General features: G+C 46.9%; 1 protein-coding gene across 1 annotated transcript in view; it reads left to right on the top strand.

Moving 5' to 3' along the window:
* Window positions 1-24,729, top strand: part of Pard6g (par-6 family cell polarity regulator gamma) — a 64,015-nt gene that overhangs the window by 4,768 nt on the left and 34,518 nt on the right. Inside the window, exon 2 of the mRNA XM_038330981.2 lies at window positions 23,339-23,561. Coding sequence (XP_038186909.1) covers window positions 23,339-23,561 — 223 coding nt within the window. The remainder of the gene's footprint in view (window positions 1-23,338; window positions 23,562-24,729) is intronic.

A 24,729-nucleotide genomic window follows, 5' to 3' on the forward strand; every position in this document is an offset into this window, starting at 1 on the left:
TTTTCTGTCAGCATGTCTCCTCTGAGCCCCGAGATCTTATCTCTGGCTGAGCGTGTTGGCTGCCATGGCCCTGCAGGGACCCACCCTTCCATCTGGCGTGAGACAGCAGGTGGGATGGAACCTGGGCCAGGCCTCCGTGTTGGATGGCTGAGGACTTGCCTCCTGTGGGCCAGTTGAGAACTGCCTGGACACGGTTTGACTCACCTGTATGTCAGCTACACCCTTTTGAGATTCTGGTTTGTTGTATTTGCACGTATGTGTTTCAACAGGTCCTGGGACTTGGATTGAGAAGTTGCATTCAGAAGAAGCTCTTGACAGGGACCCAAGTGGGATGTTAGTTTAGGGAGCATGGATGGTGTCACTGTGCCCAGGTTTCCCACCTCTTCTGGGTGTGTGGCCGGGGGCTACTTTATCTTCCTAAGGAGTGATGTCATTGCCCGGGACCTGAGACAGTCCAGATACCAAGCTGGGGTTCTTCCGAGTTTAGAGAAGGGAAGGGGGTCAGAAATTGGGAGATGGAACCTTCCAGGGTCTTAGAAGCTCTAGCATCCATGAAGTGTGTCTAGATTGGCATAGAGGAGGTGCATCCTTACTTAAAAGGGTCTCCTGGTACTTTATGGGCAACATTAAGGGAGCATGAAGTGATAACAGAACACACAGACAGATCTGTCCAGCTGAATGCTTATATGACAAAGCCGCATGCTTACTGGCTCCCCACTTCTTTGGGGCATATATCTGGGACCCAGGGTGACAGTGTTAAATGCCTCTGTAGCCCCTCAACTTCTTCCCAGCACACTTCTAAGCCCTGCTCTAAGGCTGTACTGGACACACTGGGGATAAAATCCATGGTACACATGAGGTACTGCTCTCTGTGCAAAGGACCCATTCCAAGGCATTTATCTAACATATCCAACACATGTGAAATATGTGCCAAACATGGTTCCAAATACATTGAAGTTGCAAGAAATAATTCATTAGTCCCCATCATGATGCATAAAATGGGGGGTCTCCTATCAGTCTCACTATGCCCAAGGGGACCTTGAACCCGAGAGCTTCTTTGCCCTGCCTAGGGTCTAACAGAGGCTCTGAAACCCAATCAATGCCGTTACAGCTTACGACCACTAGTGGAGAAGGCTCCTGGCTCTTCTTAGGGATTGTCAAGTCATGAAATCCAGACCAGGATGCAGACACCACATTCCAGGGTCCCCATTTAGCACAGCTCTCTGGGTACTGGCACAGTGTTCTAATTTCCCACATGGGACCAGAGGCCCCTGGTCTCCAGGTCTAGAGTTCATGGAAGCAGCTGGGAATGGGAGCCTTTTGATCTTAAGATGTTTTCTTTCCCTTGCACTGTGGAAGAAGGTTCACGTCCTCAAGGGAAACCTCTATGCAGTAGCTAGCTATAAAATGCTGATCCTGCCGCCACCCAATCCATTTGTTTGGAAGGGGGTTTGCTCCTTTACCGGGCAGCTGCTTTGTGTCAGGTATGGAGACCATGTTGGGGTACAAAGGCAAGAGAGCAGACACCATGTCCATGATTAGCGGCTAAGGGCAGATTTGGGTGAGGTGGCATGTGGGGAAGGGGCGTCCTTCATCCTATTAGAATGTCACCTATTTAGAGTGTCACCAGTCCCCAACCTCACATTTATGTGAAGCCAGGGTCAGCAGCCCAGCTGTCTTGTCACCATGCCTGGCCTCCGGGAATGGCCTCATCTGTTCTTCACATCAGTGGGGGCTCTCTGCACCAGCTCCTGAGTTCGGCACTCATGGGATGCTGGGCTCTAGTCTTCTCCTCTGGAGTTCTTTCCTCTTCACGTCACATGCACATCAAGGTGTGAGCATTTTAGAAGACCAGCCCAGAAAGTGACTGGCAAATTCCAGTTCCGTTGTAATTCAGGCATAGCCTGTGAAGTTCCGCATATTGTACACATCCAGTCGATGCTCGCCCATTCAGATGTGAAGCAAAGGGGTTTTCCTTACAGCTATGGCTTCAGAAATGGCTAGTGAGACTACTTTAGAAAATCTACCTTCTAGAGAGCGAACCTTCTGCCAGAAGCAGCCCTCCCGTGCCTGGGAAGATGGTGCTGGTATGATGGACAGAAGAGACGCTAAGCAAAGCAGAGAAACTTGGGAAATTAAAAATTCATTTTGCTTTTCTTGCTGTTGATACCTTCAGGTTTCCATTTGTGTAGAACTGGGTCTCCAATTCAGCCTGACATACTTGCCCATAACAGATCCACCCAGTATGCCAGGTCCACCCCTTGGGAATGACAGGAGCCTTGCTTCTTCCTGCAGTGGTGTGCTGGCAGTCACTTGTGGCTACTTCCTTCTGATTTTTTTTTTTTACTAGGCCGTTGGCTCTGAAAGTTAGGTTAGGTCCCACCCCCACCCCAAAGTCAGCATCTGTGCTACTGGTAGGGTGGGCTATAGTGATGTCCTAGGCTGAGGGGGGAAAGCTTGCTTTATGTAATCTATAACGTGTGAAAGCCCCCACTGCACAGCATCTCACCCTGAGTGCAGATCCTCCCGTGTGGACCACCTGCATCGAGTTTGTGGCTTATCTGCCACCCTGACCTTCCAACAAACCAGTGGCCACCAGTGCCACGCAGTGTGACATGGGTTAGGGCTAGCCCCCTGCCACCCCACCCCCCACTGCCCCAGACGTATAAAATGGTGGTGCTGTGAGTGCTACACTGATTTTACACTTTTCGGGTGTTTGTCTGACACACCACAGTTCCGAAGTTCCGGGGAACTGAACTAGGTGTTTGTGGACTAGTCAAAATAAATCAAGAAAAGTTCGTATTTTCTACAGAGTTTTGGATGCGCGCTGCTGTGTGAGCCAAGAGGCTCCTGTTGAGCCTCACTGTGGCCGAATGGTCGCTTCTGCCCCTGGATGTCTTGGCCTCCCATTAGTTTGCAGCAGTAGGGTCATTCAGAGACCCCTGTGGCTGGCTGGGTGCTGTGGCTGAATGTGGCATGGGATGAATGAGAATTAGCCTGGGCCACATAGGGCAGGTCATAGGTCATCTCTGAGGTATTGATTCCTCATGTATAGGGAAGATTGAATGGACCATCACCCTTTGAAAAAGGAAGCAGCGTATGTGGGACGAAGACTGTAGCAGCTTAGCGCTTGCGCTCCGCCCTAACTACAGGGGTGAGCCTGGGTCTCCTGCACATCATCCATACACTCTTGAGAATGATGAGGTCCCATGTCTTGTGAGTACATCAGCGCACCATGGGATGCCTTTGCTCCTCTCAGAGGCCTGGCTGCTGAGTAAATACATATTTGTTTTGTTTCAATTTGTCCTATTACTATGCTTGTCAAAACTAGATTTGGCATTCCATAATCTCAGCTCTCCCTCTCTGCCTCTGCTTCTCAGACAGAATAGATGAGACAGAGGTGCCCAAGCCCAGAAACCTCCCCTCAGGTGGCTTTTTGAGGGGAACGTGTGATGCTATAGAAAGACCCTCTGGAAGGCTATTCTGAAAGAGAAATTTGAGGGCCACGTGTGCTATTGTTTTTAGGTGGTCAGCTGTTGTAGACGAAGTCAGAAATGAAAGTAATATTAATATCCTGTTCTCCATGGCTCAAGGGCCTAAGCCGCTAGCTGTCCCCACCCCCAGATGGCCAGTGTGGCCTCACTCCGTGTTCTGAAATAGCAGGGTGTTGCTATGGGACAAATAAATCTATCTGCCTGCAGCATGGCCGGTCCCTTGCAAGGAAGAGGAGGTGCACCTGCTCATGACACCATCGGCTGGTCAGCACCATGACTGACAGAGACGAGAAAGGAGGGAGACGACATGGTTTCTGATACTGAGTGTTGGATCCTGTATGGAATCACCTCATATGCTCACTTTGATCTAAAAATGATACACATGTCCTTCTTTTGTTGGAGATGGGAGTATTTGCTGGAAGGTAACCCTACTGAGTCTGAGCAGGCAGTTGCCTGACCTACCACTGTTCCCTAGGGTTGTGACCCTGTTGGTCATGGGAGAGATGGAGCTGCAAAGGACTTAGAGGTGCCTTTCTCAGCCAAGGCAGAAGTAACAGCCTGGTCCAAGATTAATACCCAGTGCTTAGTGGATATCTCAGTCTGCTCAAGGAACACGATCAAGTCTGTGGGAGAAGCTGTCACGTAGACACAGACATGTGCAAAGTCTAGGTATGTGTCAGCTGCTCCAGTTTGAATAAATCTGGTGGTTATAGCCTTGGGTACCATCTTGCCAGGCCTCATTCTGGGCACTTGGCATACAGGGTTCTGGTGATACTTAAAACACCTTACAGACTACTCTTTTTCCACTGTGGCAATGAGGACCCCGAGGCTCAGCAAGGACATGAACTCATGACAAAACCATTAAGCCATGTGTGTTCAAGCCCAGAATTTGAGTTGCAACAGCATCCTGAACCATCCAGTTCCATGGCCCATGATTCCACTTCCTGGGAAACACACAACACCTGCCTGCTGAGGTCAGTATCCACCCACCTCCCTCCCTGCTGCCTCCCGGACATGTGTTCAGGGCTGGGCTGCTTCCTAAATGGCCTCCTGTATCCTGTGAGGTCCCCTCTCCTCAGCAGCCTGAACCTTTGATCCTGTCTGTTAGCACAGCATGGGCGCTTCAGCCCTGTGTGCAGTGTGCCTGGCGGATGCAAGGAGCACAGACCTGGAGCTCACCCATTTCCTTTAGCGGTACCACAGCAGGCTCTCTGCAGCAGTATTACTGGGACTATGACAGGGCCCTCTAGACCCTGACTTAGCAGAGGCCCATTGAATGACGTAGCTGGGTGGAAAGGCCAGCACCTACCCAAAGCTTCAAAATCTGGTCTCTCATGGTATTATCAAAAAAAAAAGTTATTTGCTTTTGAAAGATAGCCCTGAAGAATAACCATTTTAGAGTCATGGAAGGGATGGGCCTAATAAGCCAGACTCCCCCTCAGAAGTTAGGAGATGCAGCTAAGCGGATGGAGAGCATCCCCAAATGCTTTGTCCTAAATGCTGCCAAAGTCTGCAGGTTGGTTCATGAGGCAGGCTGAGTGACAGCCCGTGAGAGCCTTGAGATGTTGTAGGCCTTCTGAGGCCTGCAGAGTTTACGCCGCTCCAGGAGCCTTGCTCTCCTCCCACACTGTGAGCACAGAACGAGCCTTCTCCTCAGATTCTCACCGAGCCTCTCAAGAGCAGCGCTCCATTCCTGCTTACCAAGGAGTCAGGCAGGAGACTGCCCAGGGTTAGGAAGCCAGTGCAGGGAACAGAACCAGGAGCTGCTGTGCTCTTGAGTCTGGTGCTTTCCAACTTGATTCTATTGTCTGAACCTGTGTCATGAGTCACCAGGGCCAGCCCGCATCGCTTGTGCAGCTCCCAGCCTGCAAACTGCCTGACTCTTCCACATTTCTCAAGCACAGGTCAGACTGTTTCCCCCAATAGCCAGGGTTCTCACTGTGGGTTTACAGGTCAGGAAAGTCCCTTGGAGGTGGAGACATTCACACTCCACCTACCTAGAGGCTGTGTTTGTCCAGGTCCTAAGCAGTCTACTTTCTCGCAAGCCCCTCGTGCCCATGCCTGTCCATTGCTTCGGATCTCCCTCCTCTACTCTTCCTTGTCTCTGACTGTCCCATTAGAATTATCTCAACCTCTCCTGTAATTTGGTCTCAGCTCCTTCATTACTAGCCTTGTGACTGAGCAGGTCCGCGAATCCCTCTAGCTGAGTGGTTCTCAGCCTTCCTAATGCTGAGACCCTGTAGTACAGGTCTTCATGTTGTAATGACCCCCAACCATAGAATTATTTGTTGCTATTTCATAACTGTGATTCTGCTACTGTTATGAATCATAATGTAAATATCTGATACGCGACCCCTGTGACCCACAGGTTGGGGACCGCTGCTGTAGCTCTTGCTCTTCTGGCCTGTAAAATGGGGCAGCAATACCTCTCTGAGTAGGCTTGCTCTGAGGATTGAGGAGTACGCAGAGGCTGCCTGGCAGTGACTTCGTCGTCTCTGTCAGGCTTGTTAGTGTCTGGCCTCTGGTCCCATTCTGCCTGCATTAGCCCCAGCAGAGAGTACCTGTGTGGACCAGGGTGCAGGCCCTTCCCTCGGAGGTGCATAACCTCCCAGATGGAGCCCAAGCCAGTGAGGGTTCTTGGCCCCGAAGTCACCCTGGGCAGTCTCGTGCACCCTGTGGTGCTGGTCCAGGCAGTAATGCAGGTGTGACAGTTGTGCCATCATCGCCCTGGATGGCAGAGGGAGGGCAGGATACAGGAAAGGACCAAGCACCACCCTGCCTGACTCACAGACATATGGCCCAATTTTAAGGTACGTCCCAGTATGTCTTCCAGAACATCATCTATTATCTCCCTAGTGTCTGTCTGTCTGTCTGTCTATCCATCCACCCATCCCATCCCTCTTCAGTTGGGATATATGATCTGGGTTCTTTCTCCTTAACAAATCCTGTTCCACCCATGTCTCTAACAGTCCAAGGCAAGTCTCTGAGCCATCACTGGCCCCGCCTGACTCCGTCCTCTGGAGAGAGGTTGTTGTGATACTGGGACCCATCTCCATAAACAGTAGGGACACCAGAGACCTCCGGAGGGCCTCAGCCTGTGCTGATGGCTGTCTTCCTGTCCTTTCCCTACAGCATCTAGTGCAGGGCAGGGTCCCCTGTGTCTGGCCCGCACTGCCCGTTCCCCGGTCTCCTTACCTGATGGTTTACTTGCTTTACACACCCAGTTTAAATGAAGGCCTGGGTTCCCAGTCACTTCCCTGGCGCTTCTCGGTGTGTAATTATGTGGTGCACGTGTGATTGCTGATTGACATCCTGCTGGTCAGCAAACTTCAGCCACATGAAGGCAGGTATGCTCAGCACCAGACTCACCCCAGCCCAGGGCCAGACGTAGTAGGCATTATATGAAATTTCCTTGAATGAACAAACACTGGGACATGGACTCTAACTGTGGCTGGCTGTTGACTGCCCTGATTGTCAGGATTGAAAGATCAGCTGAGGTGACACAGCGGTTGCAGGGCATGCACAGTTTGGGTTTGACTCTCAGCACCACCGGAACCAGGCATGGTGGTACAGGCCTACAGTCCCAGTATTGGGAAGTGGAGGCAGGAGGATTAAATACTCAAGGTCATTGTTGGCTACATAGCAAATCCAAGACCAGCCTGGGATATGTGACATCCTGTCTCAAAAATAAAGGATGGAAAAGGAAAACGTGCCTTAGTTTTGACTCTTCTAAGGCCGCATTGTTCCCATGGGCCTGGGTGCTGATGCTGCTTGCTCAGCATGGCCCCCAGGAGCAGGAGTCAGTGCATCCTAAAACCATGCCTGGGACCAGCGGGCCAGCTTCCCTGGTCTGCTGGATTTCTCTCAGATACTTAGACCACTTAGGCCAGGCTTTAATCCTTTGTTGTTTTGTGTCAAAATTACCTTTTACCTAATCAGAGTCACAGGGTCTATTCAGCACAGAGTTCTCTTTTTCTCACATATTGTAACGATGTCCCTGAATTCTTAAACCCTTTTAAAATATCCCTTTCGTTTGGTTTCATCTGGCATTTCTGTCTGTGGATATGGCTGCTTTGGTCTATTGTAAGTTGGTTCATCTACTGGTTCCATTTTTTATTGCTATAAATGTTTTGATGAGTTATTTGTGGGGATTTTGAGATGCTCCTGGTTACATGAGATTGTCCTTGTTTGCAGAGCCCATAGGAGAGTACCTGTGCCAGGCGGGGCCTACGAGGGTGGGTCTCGCCAAGACTGGCCTGAAGGAAAGATGGTTGTAGAGCAGGGAGGGCCTTGCATAGCTCGGCCCTACAGGGTGGGTCCTTGCAGGGCCAGGCCTTGTAGGGTTGGGGCAAGAACAGCTTCCAGTGTTGTAGGACAGATTTTGTTTAGTTTATGGGGTTTTTCTTGTTTATAAAGATGGGGGAGCTTTTCATTCACAGTAAACCTTATAGTTCACGATAGTGAGTCAGGCCTCTGCTCTGGCCTTGGCTGGGATCAGAGTGAGAACCACATGGTCCCTCTAGAGTTGGATGGAGTCTGACGGCAAGTGTCTCCCCAAGGCCTGGTGCTTCCCCCGGGGTCCAGAGTTGGTGGAAGAATCTTAACTAGGTGGCCCCTCCAGGCCCTCTCCCCTCTCTCAATTTCTCTGTGCCTCTGAGAGGTCCTGGTCAACTGGGAGGTCCTCTCTGGGCTGCTCGAAGTCCTTGAATCTAGGAGGTTGGATCTAGATAGAGTTTAGGTTCTGGGTACTGAATGCTGGAGAGGAAAGAGGCCCTTTCCTGCCAGGCCTGTGTCACAGATACGCACCCCAACACTTGCCTGCTGTAGCGTCCTCCTCGACTACCCCACACCTGCCATCTAGTTCCTCTGGTGCTTTGTTGGGGATACAGGTCACCAAGAGCCATTCCAGCTAGGTTGATGTCCCTCCTGCTCCATGCTGGGAACAGATACAAGGAGAATAATTTCAGTCAGAGAGGACCTATCTAGGACTCTCAGAGGTCTGAGGTGGGAGGGTTTGTAGAGAAAGCAGCACTTCAGGCTACAGGGACCCAGAGAGGGCGTCTACAAGCAGGTAGCACTTCAGATATCTTGGGCAATGTGGACATTGTGAGCAACACTCTGTCCCAGGTGGAGACATAGGTGGAGCCATGGTTCACAGGTACAGTGTGCCGAGGCCAAAGCCGAGGCTACTGGAAAATCAGGGCTGAAGAGCAGGCCACGGGTTGGGGAGTATGGGTTCCTTCCTAGAGAAGCAGCTCTGAAGGACTAGAAGCCCGAGCCATCCCCTGCAGAAGCAGCTTTAGGGGGCTGAAGGACACTGTAGCCACCATTTGTGGCCTCCAGGATCGTAGAGTTCCCCCACTTCTATTTTTCCCATGATCCTTACTGGCTCCTGACTCACACAGAATTGGCTATTTTCTTCTTCATGCTGCCCACCTTCTGTAGGGTTTCCTGAGGGCTGTCATTTCCTCTATGGGTCCTTTCATGTTCTAAGTGTGTGGGATGGCATCTGGGCACAAAGGTACCCTGAGAATATTCACTGGGTGAATCAAAGTAGGGCTATGCCATGCATCCTTCCTTGATTGCTCAGTCGGTAAATGTTTTTGACTGCTACTGTCTACTGAGTCCCGTAGTGGTTAAAATGGAGACCATATTTTTCCTTTAGGACCCTGAAGCATAACACGAAAAGAAACAAGTCCAGTGAATAAGCTCCTGCTTAAAGTTTGAAGGGGTTCAAATAAAGAAAGGTGTGTCCACCAAAGGACATCCTGTGACAGGGCCCTGGCCCTCCCTCAGCCCCGATGGCTCGGTGGTTCCCGCTCTGCCCTCTGATGAAGTGTCCTCAGGTGCTCTCTTCCTCATGTCTAGTCAGGAGGACGGGCTGTGGTGGAAGGAAGCCTCGGGGTTCCCAGGAGAGTCCTACCTACAGCATGCGTATGATACAGCCCACAGTTCAGGGTATCCTGGGGCCACCACTCAGGTTAGCCAAAAGCACATGAGAATGCCACAGTGATTCACTCCGTTTCCTTCTTGGGTAATTTTTGGAAACAAAGGCTTTTTTTTTTTTTCAGGTAAGTACCCGGTACCTCCAGGCGGCTCAGAGACACAGCTGTAGTCAGTTGGCTCTGTTTCCCATTATTCTTGAATTTACAGTTACTCTTTGAAATGTTGCCTCCTTTTTCTGTCAGCATTTTGGCTGGCATGTGGCTTCAGAAGGGTAGAGGATTTGGGAATATATGTGCACCCGGCAGAGCTAGCGGAACCCACTGCGTGTGAGAAACGTGGGCCTGTTTCACGACCTTCTCTTCCCGTCTTGCTGTGTGACGTCCTGGGCCAGTGGCAGCTTCCAGGCTTAGACTCTTTGGCTTCAAGCTCCTTAGCAGACTTGATTCATTAAACTGATGTGCATATGCTCTATGCTTCTCATCGCTGTTGAGTTGGGGGAGCTCCTGCTACTTTCTAATGGAGATTACATTTTTAACATTTGTGCCTGTTTGGGTTTGGGAGGTGAACTGGTTCCTGAGCCAATTCTGGCTGGTGTAGACTGTTCACTGATACCTGGACTTTACCAAGCCTTCACCAGTCGGTGTGGCGGAGATGATGCCCTGTCCTGTGGGAACACCAGGCAAAGAAGCATTTTCACAGTAGAGCAATTGAGTGAGAAGAGTGTGGAGTAGAGCCTTGAGGGCTGGTAGTTTGCTACTAGCGTTTAGAAAAGAAGCCTTGGTGAGACCGCACCTGCCTTAAGGCCAGGATTCCAGAGGTGGGGGCAAGAAGATCACAAATTCAAAATCAGCCAGGGCTGCATGGCAAGACCCTGTTGAAGGGAAGGAGAAGAAAGGGAGGACGTAAAGTTCATGTGTTTATCCTTCCTTGCATAAAATCTTTTGACAACCACATTGAAGCTGAAATCATGGTTTTTGGGGGAAGAGGACATACAAGCAGGGAATCCTGAATCCCTTTTGAGTTTAGAATTATATGGTTGTATCCCTACTTAAACCATAAAGAAATGCAAACCACAAACTTTGTGATCTTCATTTTAAAGAAGCATGCTTGTTAGACACACCTGGGAGAGACATTTTGGCCGTACCCGCTGGGCATTTCTGTATGGCTGGTGATACATCAGGTTATACACCTCTGTGGGACCCTTGAGAGCCAGCGGGACAGCCTCAGCCCAGGCACATGAGTCACGTGACTTCCAGGACATGCCTGGGTGCAGCAGACATTAGAATGTCCTTCAGGAGGTATCTTGAATAAAACTGGTTTGCCCAAAATTCCTGTGTTTGTCACATGTGTGGTCCACTTCTCTGGCCAGCTCAGAGACAAGCAGGGACTTAACGAGCGCAGAAAGGGAAAGAACATTTTTCAAACGCCAAACATTTTGAGTAAATGAATGACAAAAGGTGACAGAAAGCCAGTCAGAAATTTGTGCCTTTTTTACTTTTATTCTGCCTTTTTGTGAAAACCAACTTGAAAAGGGAGGTGATCTCCTAGACAATCCAGATTCCGGCAGAGAGCAGGGGACCAAGCAAGAGTCCTTCCACTGCTTGAATTTTCGTTGTGTGCCTCTCTAAAGGAGAGGAAACATCTCCCTGTGATAGCCAAAAAGCAGAGGGGCTGTGTATGTGTCCTATCCCTGAACAGATATTCAGAACAGGACAACCAAATGGCAGACTTGGTAGAAGATCTTCCTCCTGGGATTCTTCAGGACCCAGTGGTTCAGACCCAAGCCGCCTCCATCTATCGAGAGACATCAGTATGCGAGGACAGCGCTGTTGCCAGTTCTCATATCCAGCCAAAGGTGCACTTGGTTCAGCAAGAACTGGTTTTTTTTTTTCTCTTTGGTTTTGTTTTTGTTTATTATTATTTTTTTTAAACGTGTGCATGTCCGTACAGGTGTCTGCAGAGGCCAGCGGCATTGGGTCCCCCTGGAGTTACAGATGGTTACAGGCTGCCAGATGAACTCAGGTCCTCTGGAAGAACAGTACATGCTCTTAGGCTGTGAGCCATCTCTCCAGCCCCCTCAGCAAGATGTTTTTCAGTGAAAATAGTATCCACATGAATTTGATATGAAGTCTGTCTTAGCTGCTTTATATCACGGTGTTAAAATACTTGAAAAACAACTTTTTTTTTTTTCAAGAAGAAGCCATTTATTTTGGCTCCTGGTTTGAGAGGATTCAGTCCATGCTTGGCTAGCCCTGGACCTGTGGCAAGGCAGAGTGTCACGGCAGAAGGATGGGACAGGGCAGATTTGCTCACTTTGTGGCAGCTGGAAAACAGAGCCACAGAAAGAGGGAACAGCAGGACAAGATAAACCCTACAGAGGGTGCTCCTGACGGTCTGTTTCCCTTAAGCAGGCACCGTGATTGGTTATATCCCAATCCCACCAATTGGGCAGCCAAACCTTCAACTCCTGAACCTTCCTTAAGGGGCTATTTTTAGATTGTTTTCTAAACCTATGTTTTCTGTAATAAGAGAAATGCATGGGCTGTTGGCTACCAGTGACCACAGTTTATGCTTGAGAAAGAGCAAAAATAAGAGTCAAGAATTAAGGATCCCTTTTCCAGTCAGCCTGGAATCAATCACTTTGTGGCCTTGGGCCCAGTCTCTCATGTTCTCTGAGCCGTAGGTGGAAGGGCTTGCAAGGTAGCCTTCTGAGAAGTGAGCAATTTACAGTTTAATTCAGGCCATAAAGACAGCTGAGCAGACTCGGATCCAGCCCTGCTGACCCTAAGACACCTATATGTACATGACTCTTTCTAGAACTACCCGTGCTCTGAATTAAATGTGTCTCTACATGGGATGTAAGTTTACATATCTCTTGAAGTAGCAAATAAAATCACAATAATGTCTTAAACCGGGAAAGTCCGGAATTGCGGTGTCGATGATGCTGAGTTGCCCCCGGGATATATGTTAGGTAGTGAAAACAGATGTAAAGACCAGAGCCCTGTGACTCCAGGACTCCATTCTGCACATTAGTCTAAGTAGAGAAGAGCAGAGGAACTTGTGCAGTTCGGGGTCAGGGTGGAGACGGTGTGAGGGAAAAGGCAAGTTCCACCCTGTTCCCAGCACCTGTCCTCCGACCTCCTTTCTATTCAACACCCTAGGACCCATTCAGACTGGAAAAGCTGGCCTTGCCAGCTCTGCTGGCCCAGGCCTCACAGCCATACCTCCTTCCCAAGGCCCAGAAGTCACAGGGCCCGGCCTTCCCTGATCTCCTAACTGTATGTGTTCTCCTAATTGTGCGCTGACGAGTGCTCGACCCCAGTCTTAATGGGGCTTCCCGTTTCCTGAACAGAACCAGAGCCTCCTTGTGTAGCACCTGCCCAGTGCCTCCCTGCAGAGTTCCACGTTTCTAATCACAGCCTCCAATGAGCCTTCCCCAATAGGCTGTCTTACAAACATAATCTTTAAGGTGAGCTCTTTTAAATAACAGCTGTAGACACTGTAATTAATATGAAGTTCACACCTATAAATTGTAAAAATTCAGTGGTTTTTAATAGTCCTAAAGTTGTACAGTCATTACCACTATCCAATTTTAGAACATTGACTTCACCCTGGCAGAACCCCCGTGACTGTACCCACTAACACCACTCTTGGTTCTTTCTTCCCTTCAGCCTGTAGGATCATTTCCTTATTACACTTTCTGTCTCTACTGATTTGCCTATTCTGGTTATAATGTGCAAGCAGAATATGCAATAAGTGACCTCCCGTGTCTTTTTTCCCATCTTAGGATAACATTTAGGATCCTCCAGAGCATATATTCTACGCTGTATGCCCTGTCAGTCACTTGATGCAACTCTTGTGTTGTTTTCATATTCAAAACAGTGCTGTTGTAAACAATTCATTTACAGTTTTTTGCACGGGCGTATGTACTCGTCTCTTTGAGTATAGACCTAGGAGGAAATGGTCATTCAAGGAGCAGCTCTGTTTACCCCTTTACAGAACTGCCAGGCTGTTTGCCGACCATTGAAATCCTAGCAAAAATGCGCGAGGCTTCATATTCCCCCACGTTCGTACTGGTATGCTTTACCCTTTTAGTGCTGTAGTCATCGAAATGGTAACTTGTTAGATTCCATTACTACCATAAACCATCTAAGGCAAACCACTTATGAAGAGAAAGGGTTATTTTGGCTTCTTATTCTGGAAGTTCTGATCCAAATCGTGTTCTGAGCCTGTAGTGAGGCATATGGCGGAGTAAACCACTTACCTCGTGAGCCAGAAAGGCAAAAATAAACATCTGGGGTCCTACAGTCTCTCCTAAGGGGATGCCCCCAGTGAAGGATCTCTCACCAGGCTCCACCTCCTTGCAAGTCTGTGTAGACCTTTGGAGGACACCCATGTAACCCGTAGGTGTGACTCAGTATAGTCTTTTTCAAGGTTGGAGCTCATTAATAAAGTGACAGTAAGTGCGGCCGTTAAGAGGGTGTTGACAAAAGGACAGTAGCGTGCACTCCAGAGGACTCTTGGGTTTGCGATAGATGCCCCGTGCTTTTGATTCATATTTCCCCGGCGACTAGCAATGCTGAACACCATCTGGTCATGTGTTAATTGGCCATCTGTAGATCTTCTTTGAAGAAGCTCCTATTCCAGTCTGTTGACCATCTTTTGCTGGGGTGAATCGTCTTTCTGTTGTTGAGTTATGTTGTCTTGTTTTGTTTGAGATGGGGTCTTGATGTAGCCCTTGCCTGGAGCTCTCTATGTAGACCAGGCTGGCTTCAAAGTCACAGAGGTCTGTCTGCCATGCTCTGCCCCACCGAGTGCATGTGCCACCTCGCCTGGCAGCCTGCTGTTGAGATTCTAAAGTTCTTTATATAATCTTGATACAACTTCCTAATCAGGTGTCTGATTTGCACATATTTTTCCCGTTCTGTAGATAACCTTTCCACTTTCTTGATAGTATCTGTTGACACACAGACATTCTCAATTTTAATGAAATCCACTTGGTCTATTTTTTCTTTTGTTGTTTATGTCATGGGTGTCATATCTAAGTAATAATTGCCTAGCCCAAGTAATAAAAATTTAATCCTGTGTATTCTAAGAGTTTTTAAAATACGTAGTTATCGTGCGATCCAATCGACAATGCAGTCTGAATCGGTTTTTGTGTGCAGTGTAAACTAGGAGGGCAGCTCCAGTGTTCTCACGTGGACATTCAGTTGTTCCAACACTAGCTGTTGAAAAGATTATTTCTCCTTGCATAGGATTGTCTCGACGTTCCTAACAGAAATCCATTGGTCACAAGTCAGGTGATTTATATCATGGATTTGCCTAGATCATATATGTACTAGTCAGACTTTGGGCCGTTGTGACAAAATACATGTATGAGCAGCTAATGGAAGGGAGAATTTACTTCTTCACCTCTTCAGTTCATCATGGATACAGAGGACGTGGCAGGGCAGAGCAGTTCACATCATGGTGGCCAGAGCAGAGACATGCCTGTTCTACGTGTGAGCCCCAGCTCATAGGATGGCACCACTCACACGAGGCGGCTCCCCCCTCCCCCCAGTTATGTGTCTCTGTACACACCCAGAGCACCCAGAAGCTGCTTTAGGTACTTCTCAATCCAGTACAGTCCACACGATTCATTGTCACAGTGTATCAGTACAACAGCAAGAATTTTGCAATTAGGGAGTGTGAGTCCTCCTGCTCTTCTTTTCAAGACTGATTCTTTTTGGATATTTTGTGTCTTTCACCTTTCCAAATACTTTTCCAACTTGGCAGTTACCATCCCACAGGCAGTGATTTTGATAGGAGCTGCTTTGAATCTGTAGACCAGAGCATTTACGGACATCAAGTTCTGTAGTCTGTGAATGTGGAATGCTTTCACCCATTTGTATCTTCTTTAACTTTTCAACAATATTCTGTAGTTCCCCCATCTTTTGTTTACTTTATTTCTAGATATTGTATCCCTTCGATATTTTATTTGTAAAATTTTTTAACTTTATTTCCAGGCTGATTATGTATTGCTATGGTATAAAAATAAATTTTGTTTTGTATAGTGATACTGTGTCCTTAACCTGTACCGAACTCATTCATCAGCTCTAGGGAATTTTAGAACGGAAGTGTTAGAGCATCCTTCTTCTCGGCTTACTTGCCAGTTCTCAGATGTGAAAATGAACATTCTTGATTTCTTCTTGATCTGGGGCAAACTAATCTGCCTTAAGCCATTGAGCACAGTATTAGCTGGGTTGTCCTAGTTTTGAGTCTGATTTTACTCATTCTTCATGTTGTGATGATTGTGTTGCTTTTGGCCTTTAATGTTGTTTATTACAACAACTTAGTTTCAGATGTGAATGCTACTTTGCATGCCTGTAGTTCACTTTGCTGGCTCTGGTTTTGTAGTTTCTTTTATATGTTAATGATTATAGATTGCTGGCGTTTTAAATGGATTTTTGTCCCTGTCTTGCTTGATTTTGATCTGTAGCTTTATTCTATGCCTTTTTTGGTGTTGGTATCAGGACAAAATTGGCCTTATGGGGTAAGGTGAGATGTGTTCCCTCGAACAGTTTTGTAGAACGGAAGTGTTAGAGCATCCTTCTTCTCGGCTTACTTGCCAGTTCTCAGATGTGAAAATGAACATTCTTGATTTCTTCTTGATCTGGGGCAAACTAATCTGCCTTAAGCCATTGAGCACAGTATTAGCTGGGTTGTCCTAGTTTTGAGTCTGATTTTACTCATTCTTCATGTTGTGATGATTGTGTTGCTTTTGGCCTTTAATGTTGTTTATTACAACAACTTAGTTTCAGATGTGAATGCTACTTTGCATGCCTGTAGTTCACTTTGCTGGCTCTGGTTTTGTAGTTTCTTTTATATGTTAATGATTATAGATTGCTGGCGTTTTAAATGGATTTTTGTCCCTGTCTTGCTTGATTTTGATCTGTAGCTTTATTCTATGCCTTTTTTGGTGTTGGTATCAGGACAAAATTGGCCTTATGGGGTAAGGTGAGATGTGTTCCCTCGAACAGTTTTGTAGAGTTTGTGAGAGGTTGCTATAAATTTTGTGAATGTTTGGTAGAATTCATGAGTGAAGGCATGGAATCATCTCAATGGGCATTTTTGGAATTAGTTCAATACCCTAGTTATAAGTTCCTTGGAGTTTTTATTTTTAAATAAGTCCTTATAGTTTGTATCATCCTTGGAATCTGTCTATACCATAGGGTATCCAGTAGTCAGCATATGGTCCCTCATGGGATTCGCATATAATCTTTTCTTAAAATTTTATTTTAGATTGATGAACTGTGCCTACATTCACACCCACATGATTATACACATATAAAAATGAGAAGCTAAGATCTGGAAATGAGAGAAAAGATGTGGGATTTTTCCTTTGGAGCCAGAGTTACTTAATATAATATTTTAGTTCCATCCGTAAGTTCCAGCCTTAGAAAAGGAAGCATGGAACAAAATGGGGGTGAGGTGTAAGAAGGGATGTAGGGGGAGTAACAGAACACATATAGCATGAAAATGAGAAGGGGGCACTCGGAATGGAAGGATGCTAGTAAGGGGGAGGGGACATGGGTGTGAAGAGCATGATAGGATTAACCAAAACAACATTGAGAGGAAAACGCCACAACGAGACCTGTAACTTGTAGACTAATATAAAATGTTTTAAATCATTTTAGGACATTTTTAATTTTACAGAAAAATTGCAGTGAGAATACAGAAGATTCTCATATGCACCTTGCTTGTTTTCTCAATTTGGGACATCGAATGTTACCATGGTACATTTTTGTAATGAAGGAGCCAGTGCTGATACATCATAGTTAACTGAGCCCTATGTTTTATTCAGATTTAGCTTTTCCCGAGTGTTCTTTCTAGCCTAGTGTTCCAAGACCTCATCCAGGAAAGCCCATCCCACTTAGTCGTGGTGTCTCCTTGCGGTCCTTTTGATTACCCTTGTCTGTGGTGACCATTTTGTTTTTGAGGACTGCTCCCTTGGTGGCCATTTGTTGTGTGTTGTGCTTTTCATCAGTAGACTGGGATCGTGACTCTGAAAGAGAAAACCACAGTGGCAAAGTACCACTTCGATCTGTCATGCCAAGCATCCACGCTGGCCACAGTGACTTGCCCTTGTCAATGATCCCCTAGCAGAGAAGTGTGTCGAGACACCCCCACTGTGGAGTCCCTCTTCTCCCTTCCACACTACTCTGGGAGCACAGTCTTATGCATAGCCTGTCTCTAAAAGGTGGAGACCGTGCTGCCCTTCCTGGAGGGTGATGCATCCAGATAAATTGTTTAGTATTCTTCTGCATGGAAGCTGTGTCTGCCCGGTTATTTATTCTGGCGTTTGTTTGTATCTGTGTGGACTCGTGGATGTTTATTTTGTGCTATTTTATTTTGTTGCTCAGATTGTTCCAGCTTTGGCCACTGGCACATTTCCCGGTTGGTTCCTGTCTCCTTCAGCATGCTCCATGTTTGTGGGGTTTGTTTTGCTTCCTGGCTTTCTGCTCTTATGAAATGGCCAGGCTCATCTCCATGTTTCCTGAGCCATGCCCCAGAATCAGATATCACTTTCAGGGATCCAGGCTCCTTATCACAGTGGCCATTGCTATGGGGATACTCAGCCCCTCCTTCCTAACCATAGCCTCCCTTTCGTTTGTGGTTTGAAAGATTTGAATTTGTTTCTTTTTTCTCCCTTCCTAAAGATGTGCTGATTTTGTTAGTCTTTTCAAAGACTCAGCCTTTTGCTTTGTTTCTTTCCCTATTTTTTTTTTTCTAATCTCCAGTCCTTTCTGCTTGTTTGGATTAGGTTTGTACTTTTTTTAGTTTCTAGTTTAATGAGTTTCCTTTTAGGATTTTATACCCATATATTTCCCTGTGTGTGGCTTTAGCTAGAGTTTATATGTTTTGGTATGATATATTTTCATTAATCTCTATGTGTGTTTGAATCTCTCTTGTAATTTTTTCTCTCTGTATATGTGTGGTATGTTAGTCTGTACTCATGGCTGAGGGGGAACACACACACATCTGGAGACTGGGGCTGGAGACTGTCTTTCTTTATCACTCTCTGGCTTATCAACTTGAGACAATCTCTCACGGAACTGGAATCTCTCCATTTTAAGAAATGGGGGAAGGGAGGACAGATAAGATGGGAGACATAAAAGACAGATGACTATTGGTTGAGATGATATATTATGTATGTGTAATATACATATATCATCTCAACTAATATATATCTTTTTTCTAACTGTGATCATAAATCTATTGTTGTTTTTGTAGACTGTATGTTAAAGGGAATCAAAATGAATTTCACTTTTAGGTAAATACCCCCCCTTTTTTTAAGACAGGGTCTTATTGTATAGCACAGAGTGTCCTGGAACTTGTGGTGATCCTTCTGCCTCAGTCTCCTGTGTACTAGGATCAAAGGCATGAGCCACCATGCCCAGCTGAGGATAATGTACTTTTGCTTACTGGTCTAAGAATTTTATATTGAGATTAATTTCTTTTTGAGCTTTAAAAGGTTAGGTGGTGGTGACACACATCTTTGATCTCAGCACTTGAGGCAGAGGCAGGAGGATCTCTGTGAGTTCAAGGCCACAGTGAGCGTGTGGGTTTGCACAAATGGGAAGAGGCCCCAGCCATCAGGTGTTGATGGCTCAAGACACAGATGACCTGTGGCTGCCGGGGGACGACTCCAACTAGTTGTCCTTTCTTTGATAAGTCTGCTTCTGGACAGGTGACCTTCCCCAGTGCATGTCTTCCCATGTCTAGGATTAATTCCTCTGGGGGAGGGGGGTGACCCACTGCCTGTGTTGGGTGTTGGTGGGAAGGGGGAGCTTTGATACGCTGTAAACTAACTTGCCTGAAGTTAAGTGGAAAATAAAAATTATTAATTTTTAGATAAGATGAATTTATTACATCACCTTTTCACATGACTATCAGAACTCTGGCCCTCATTAAACATACATAACAGGCTATCTTCACTCCCACTCCTCCAGCCAGACTCCCCACACTTCCCCCTCCGTGCTCTCTGCTTTTTGAAGCAGTTGCCGCATGCACATGTGTATGATTGCACACCTGAGCACAGCACCTTATTGGCAGCCACTCTCCTGATATTTGCCACGTTGTGTGTTTGTTCTTCAGAGGGGGTCTTGCTGTGTAGCCCACTAGGGACTCAATTCTTGATTTTCCTGCCTCAGCCTGGCGAGACAGAGTATGGCATCATGGCTGCTTCATTTAGTCATTTATACAAGCGGGGGTGATAATTACAGTGCATCTAAAATATGCCTATATCCCCCCCCCCACAATGGTTTATGTGAGGGGTGTGTGTGTGTGCGCGTGCACGCGTGTGTGTGTTGCCTAAGCTGGTCTTGAACTCATGGACTTAAAATTTTCCCACCTCAGCCTCCTGAGTGCTGGGATTACAAGTGTGTCCCAGTGTTCCTATCTTGGAGCTCTTCCCACTTTGCAAACTAAAAACTAAGAATACCATTGAACACCAATTTAGGAGTAATTCTCACACATTATAGCCATATGAAAATATTTCAACTTTGACTTATCTTAACTTCTTATTGCATAGAAACAGGACAGATAATCAAGCATAAAATAGTAGGAGAGAATAATAGAAGAAAAGAATCTCATCAGATAGTAACAGATAAAAGAAATCAAAGAGACAAGGAAGTATGTAAATTTTCTGATCATTAAAAAAGATTGTTTATTCTATTTTAAAATGTCTACTGGAGATATCAAACCCTCCCATTCAGATTTCACTGACTAGATTGAGAAGTTCAGCTGGGCGTGGTGATAAGCACACAGGCAGGCACACACTTACACTCCTCCCGAAGCAGCCTTGCTGGTCAGTAGGCAAGTTAGTTATAGCATATCAATGTTCTCCTTTTTCACCAGCATTCAACTCAGGCAGGCTGTCTGATTGAGTGGCAAACCAGTCACACAGTCAGATACAAACCAGGCTTTTTTCACCTCAAGAGAAATCTGTATTCTTTTGTCTTTCCAAATTACTATAGGAAGCTACGCATTTTAGGAATATTGTTTAAAAATCATGAAAAACACTGTGAGCTGCCTGTAGATTCCTTGCCAAGTGGAAGTGAGCTGGAAACACTGTGGGAGAACTTGAGAATTTAGTGTGTGAGCTCTATCCACACATACTCTGGGTGCTGACTCCGCGGTGAGGAGTGCTGAGCACAGAGAAGGGTGTTCCTCAGGTGAGTGTACAGTCATGCATCCTGCTGAGGACACCCAGACAAGGACTGGACGTGAGAGAGCCGCTCCTGGGCTGCATTACTCATTGTTACAGTCCCTGATGTCTTCATTGGGAAGAAAGGGGCGTGCTCATAGACTTACCAGAAGGCAGCCGCACAGATGGGAAACGTGACGACTGCCCAAATAAATATGCTGTGATTTGATTGGGTAACTAAATCAGGGAGAAACCATACAGAACATGGGTTGTAGGCTTTATCTCTTTCAGACTGTATCTTAGAGTTTTTCCACCCCCATGGGTGAAGACCAGCATGCTGTACCCAGGCCTCCTGTTGCTGGGGTACCCTTTGTAAAGTGCTAAGAAGAGATGACATGTTTGTCTGAGTAATGGGAGCCTGGAGATGTTTAATCTGTACCTCTGACACTGGTGGGGACAGTAGAGAGCCCTTTCCTCTGCTCTTTCCAGGACACCAGCCGTTCATAAATGTAACTAGCCAAACAGTAAGTCTGGGGCCATCCTCCTCCCCTTCTGAGTGTGTGGGAAGGCCATACTTCTCCCCTTACTGTGTGTGGGGGAGGAGACAGTAGACTTCTGACTAGTCACTGAATGTAGCTTTTCCCAAGTCAACATTCTGAATTGTTCCTTTGTTGGGTATCCTGGGCAGCGTAGGTACTTAAGAGACTGGCTTTGCTTTGGGTGGCCTGCAAGATGTGGGGACAGCAAGTGCTTCCCAGACAGGTCAGTCTTCATACAGAGCTCTGGAAGTTGATTCCCTTAGGCTACTGGTCCTCTGTATATAAGCCCCAGACACTAGCATTTGTTACTTCTGAGAACTTATCAAAAAAACACGATTTTCTGGGCTACATTCCCAAATCTGAGGGCAATGTAGATTTTTGACACAAACCTCAGTGTCTTGAGATGATTTGCCCAGTATGATGCCCAGATGATTTAGTGGCTATTCATGTGTAACACCGAACATTTCAGCTTTGTGTACATTAGAGCCCATTCATTTACCTCTTGATTATACTGAAGACAATTCTGAGCCAAGACCCTCAAGCCAGACTGACCCTGGTGATTTCCTTGTAGCCTTTAAGAGGTGACCCATATACTGTGGGCTGGGCTCCCCTGGAGGTGAGCATAAGTTCTGTGTGCAGCTCTGTGGGCACCTAGGTCAGGGCCAGGGTCTGCAGAAAAGAAGTTGGCCCTGGTCTTTGTGTTTGTGGCTTTGCTAGCGACTGTCCAGAGGTGGAGGGTTGATGCTCTTTTGAAAGGACGCCGGTTCTTTCTTCTTCCCATTCTTTCTTTTTTCCTTTTTAACTTTTAAAAAATAGTTTTTGTTGTTTCTACGATTTCATACATGTATATAATGCATTCTGATTATTCCTTCACCCACACCTCTCTTCTCTCTCTCATGCCTTTTGAGCCTCCTCCTCCCTGACAGCCCCATTCAGAGATTGATAACTTTCAGGTTTGTCTTGTGACCCATTTAGTTTAAACCAGGGCCATCAGTGTGAACATTGGATTAGAGCTGTCCACTGAAGCCTGGTGGTATCACCATTGGGTGTACAACTGAAGGCTATGACTCCCCTCTGTCTGAATTTATCAGGAGCAAGGGGTAAGGCCCCCTGAGCTCCTCCTTCATCTTTGACTGTTAGAGGGACCATTCCTGTCCAGATCCGGGGCAGGCATCTGCAGCCACTATGAGTTCATGACTGCATGGCTGTGTCTTGCCCAGAAACCGCGTGTCACAGCCCCTCTATCTGCCTTCCAGCTCTTTCGCCCCTTCTGTCCCCTCCTCCACAATGCTCTCTGAGCTTTAGAGGGTGGTTGGTGTAAACTCACTCGCAGGTCACTTATCCTTAGTGCCTTCTACAGTCATGAGCCTCTTCATCCACCACTGTTCACTAGGAGGAACCTTCTCTGGTTAAGGCTTGCGGTAGTATTTGTGGGTGTAAACATAAGCATTTAGCGGGCAGTTCAGTGCATTTGCATTGTCAGTTTGGCTAAGCAGCAGTGCTCAGTTCCCCGTATGGCCCTTTGTTTCCTGTCATGGGTTTTCAACCAGGTGTCAGTGCCCAGCATGGATTCCCTCCCGTGGTGTGGGCATTCAACCCAATCAGAAAGCAGTTGGTTAGCCCTAACAGTAGTGCCATCTTTGCACAAGCAGTCATGTTTTACCGGGCAGGCGTCGTAGTTCCTGAGAGTCACTGTGGAGGCCTTTCCCCAGCAGTTTACATAGCATCTTCATGTGGTCCCTTGTGTGTGGATCCTACCTTCAGATCTCCAATGGGTTGTGTTTACTTGGAGTTACCGTAGAAACCGGGAAACTAGTAAGAGGCCATTGTGGGTGGGGAGGCTTGAAGGAAGGACGGTGGTAGAGCATGGGTAATTTGAAAGTCGATTCTGTGAGTGGAAAGGGTTAGGCAGGGAGGGGGAGGAAACTTGGAGAGGACTAATCGAAATCAAAGCCTTTAAAAGAAGGCTATCTGAAAACCTGCTACTTTAAATCAAAATTAAAAATATACTTTATGTATTTTAAACAAAATTTGACTTGCTCAGTCACAAGACCGTAGCATGGGGCTGCTTGTGACCTTCTGGGGAGCTAGTGACCACATTGTCCCATGACACGGAGCCTTCTTCTCGGGACTCTTCCTGCGATTCACTTACTGCCTCTCTTGCCTTGTAGTTTGGGGCCGAATTCCGAAGGTTCTCCTTGGACCGCCATAAGCCCGGGAAGTTTGAAGATTTCTACCAGCTGGTCGTGCACACACACCACATCCCTCACACGGACGTGACCATCGGCTATGCTGACGTGCACGGGGACCTGCTGCCCATCAACAATGACGACAACTTCTGCAAGGCGGTCTCAAGTGCGAACCCCTTGCTTAGGGTCTTCATCCAGAAGCGAGGTATGAGGAAGCTGCAGCGCTCTGCTCACCCTGCAGCCGCTTAAGAAGGAAATAGAGCTTTAACTCTCTCCGCTGGTGTCGGACGCTAAGATTCCGTTTCTGGCCTCTAGTTAGCGGACTTCAAGATTACTTTTTAGATCGATACTAATTTGTTTAAAGGTCTTAAAAGCAGCTAAACTTCCTTTTCCACCTTAAATAGTATTGACCTCTGCCTTTTATAGATGTAAGAAAAATAATACAAATGCTTTCGGTCTTTTATGAAGAATAAATAATGCTGATATTTTTAGCATTTTAACTAGGAGCAAGTGAATTCAGTAGCAAAGGCATTTGTCAGCATCTTAGGAATTAAACTTGAGGACCATGCTTTGTATTTTCATGTCTCTGTAAGACTAGGGGAAACATTAGCTTTAAATTGTAACTTCGGTTACCTCTAACCTCTAAAACCCTAGTGTTGTTGTAACCGACACTACTGTGCGCTGAAATAAGTTATTGACATGGGCAGGGTGGTGATGGGCGGAGCAGCTGTGCACTCACCCTGCTTGCCTCCCAGAGTGCATTGCGGGGTTCATTTTCTCACATCTGGGCCTTGTCACTTAAGAATATGACGTTAAAGGAAAGAGCCCACTGCAGGGGAAGCTTAGAAGTAGAAAAAGGACATTTTTGTAATCAGTTTATTAATTATTACCCTTCTTCCTGGGGCAGACCTACTTTGAACATTGCAAGCACTGACTGGGAGAAGGGCGCCTTTCTTTCCTGGAGTGGACCACTGTGTCCAGCATGCCCCAGACTGAGGAGCCATGTAGTGCAGCCGCAAACCATGCCTGCTGCTAAGAGCGGCACCTTAGGTGTCTTTTCCCAGCATCCTTTGGGTATCATTTATGGTTCCTTCTTCCTCTTCCCCGGGTAGCAGCCTGGCATTTCCAAAGCCGGCTTTTTTCCCGTGTGAGCATGTCTGTCATATGAGGTCAAATCCTTCTCGTGGGCTCCACCACCGTTTCTGAGCTTTGCGGAAAGAACCAGAGCTGTAGTGTGCTGCTGAGTGAGGAAAGGGAAGAGCCACGGTGTGAAGCTGGCTGGCTGTGGGCCTCATATTCTTAGCCAGGCTTCTGTGTCACTGTCTGCAGAACAGGAGTGGCGGTGACACTACTGGTCAAGTTACTGAGAACAA

Source organism: Arvicola amphibius, chromosome 5, assembly GCF_903992535.2.
Source record: "Arvicola amphibius chromosome 5, mArvAmp1.2, whole genome shotgun sequence".
Taxonomy (NCBI): Eukaryota; Metazoa; Chordata; class Mammalia; order Rodentia; family Cricetidae; genus Arvicola; species Arvicola amphibius.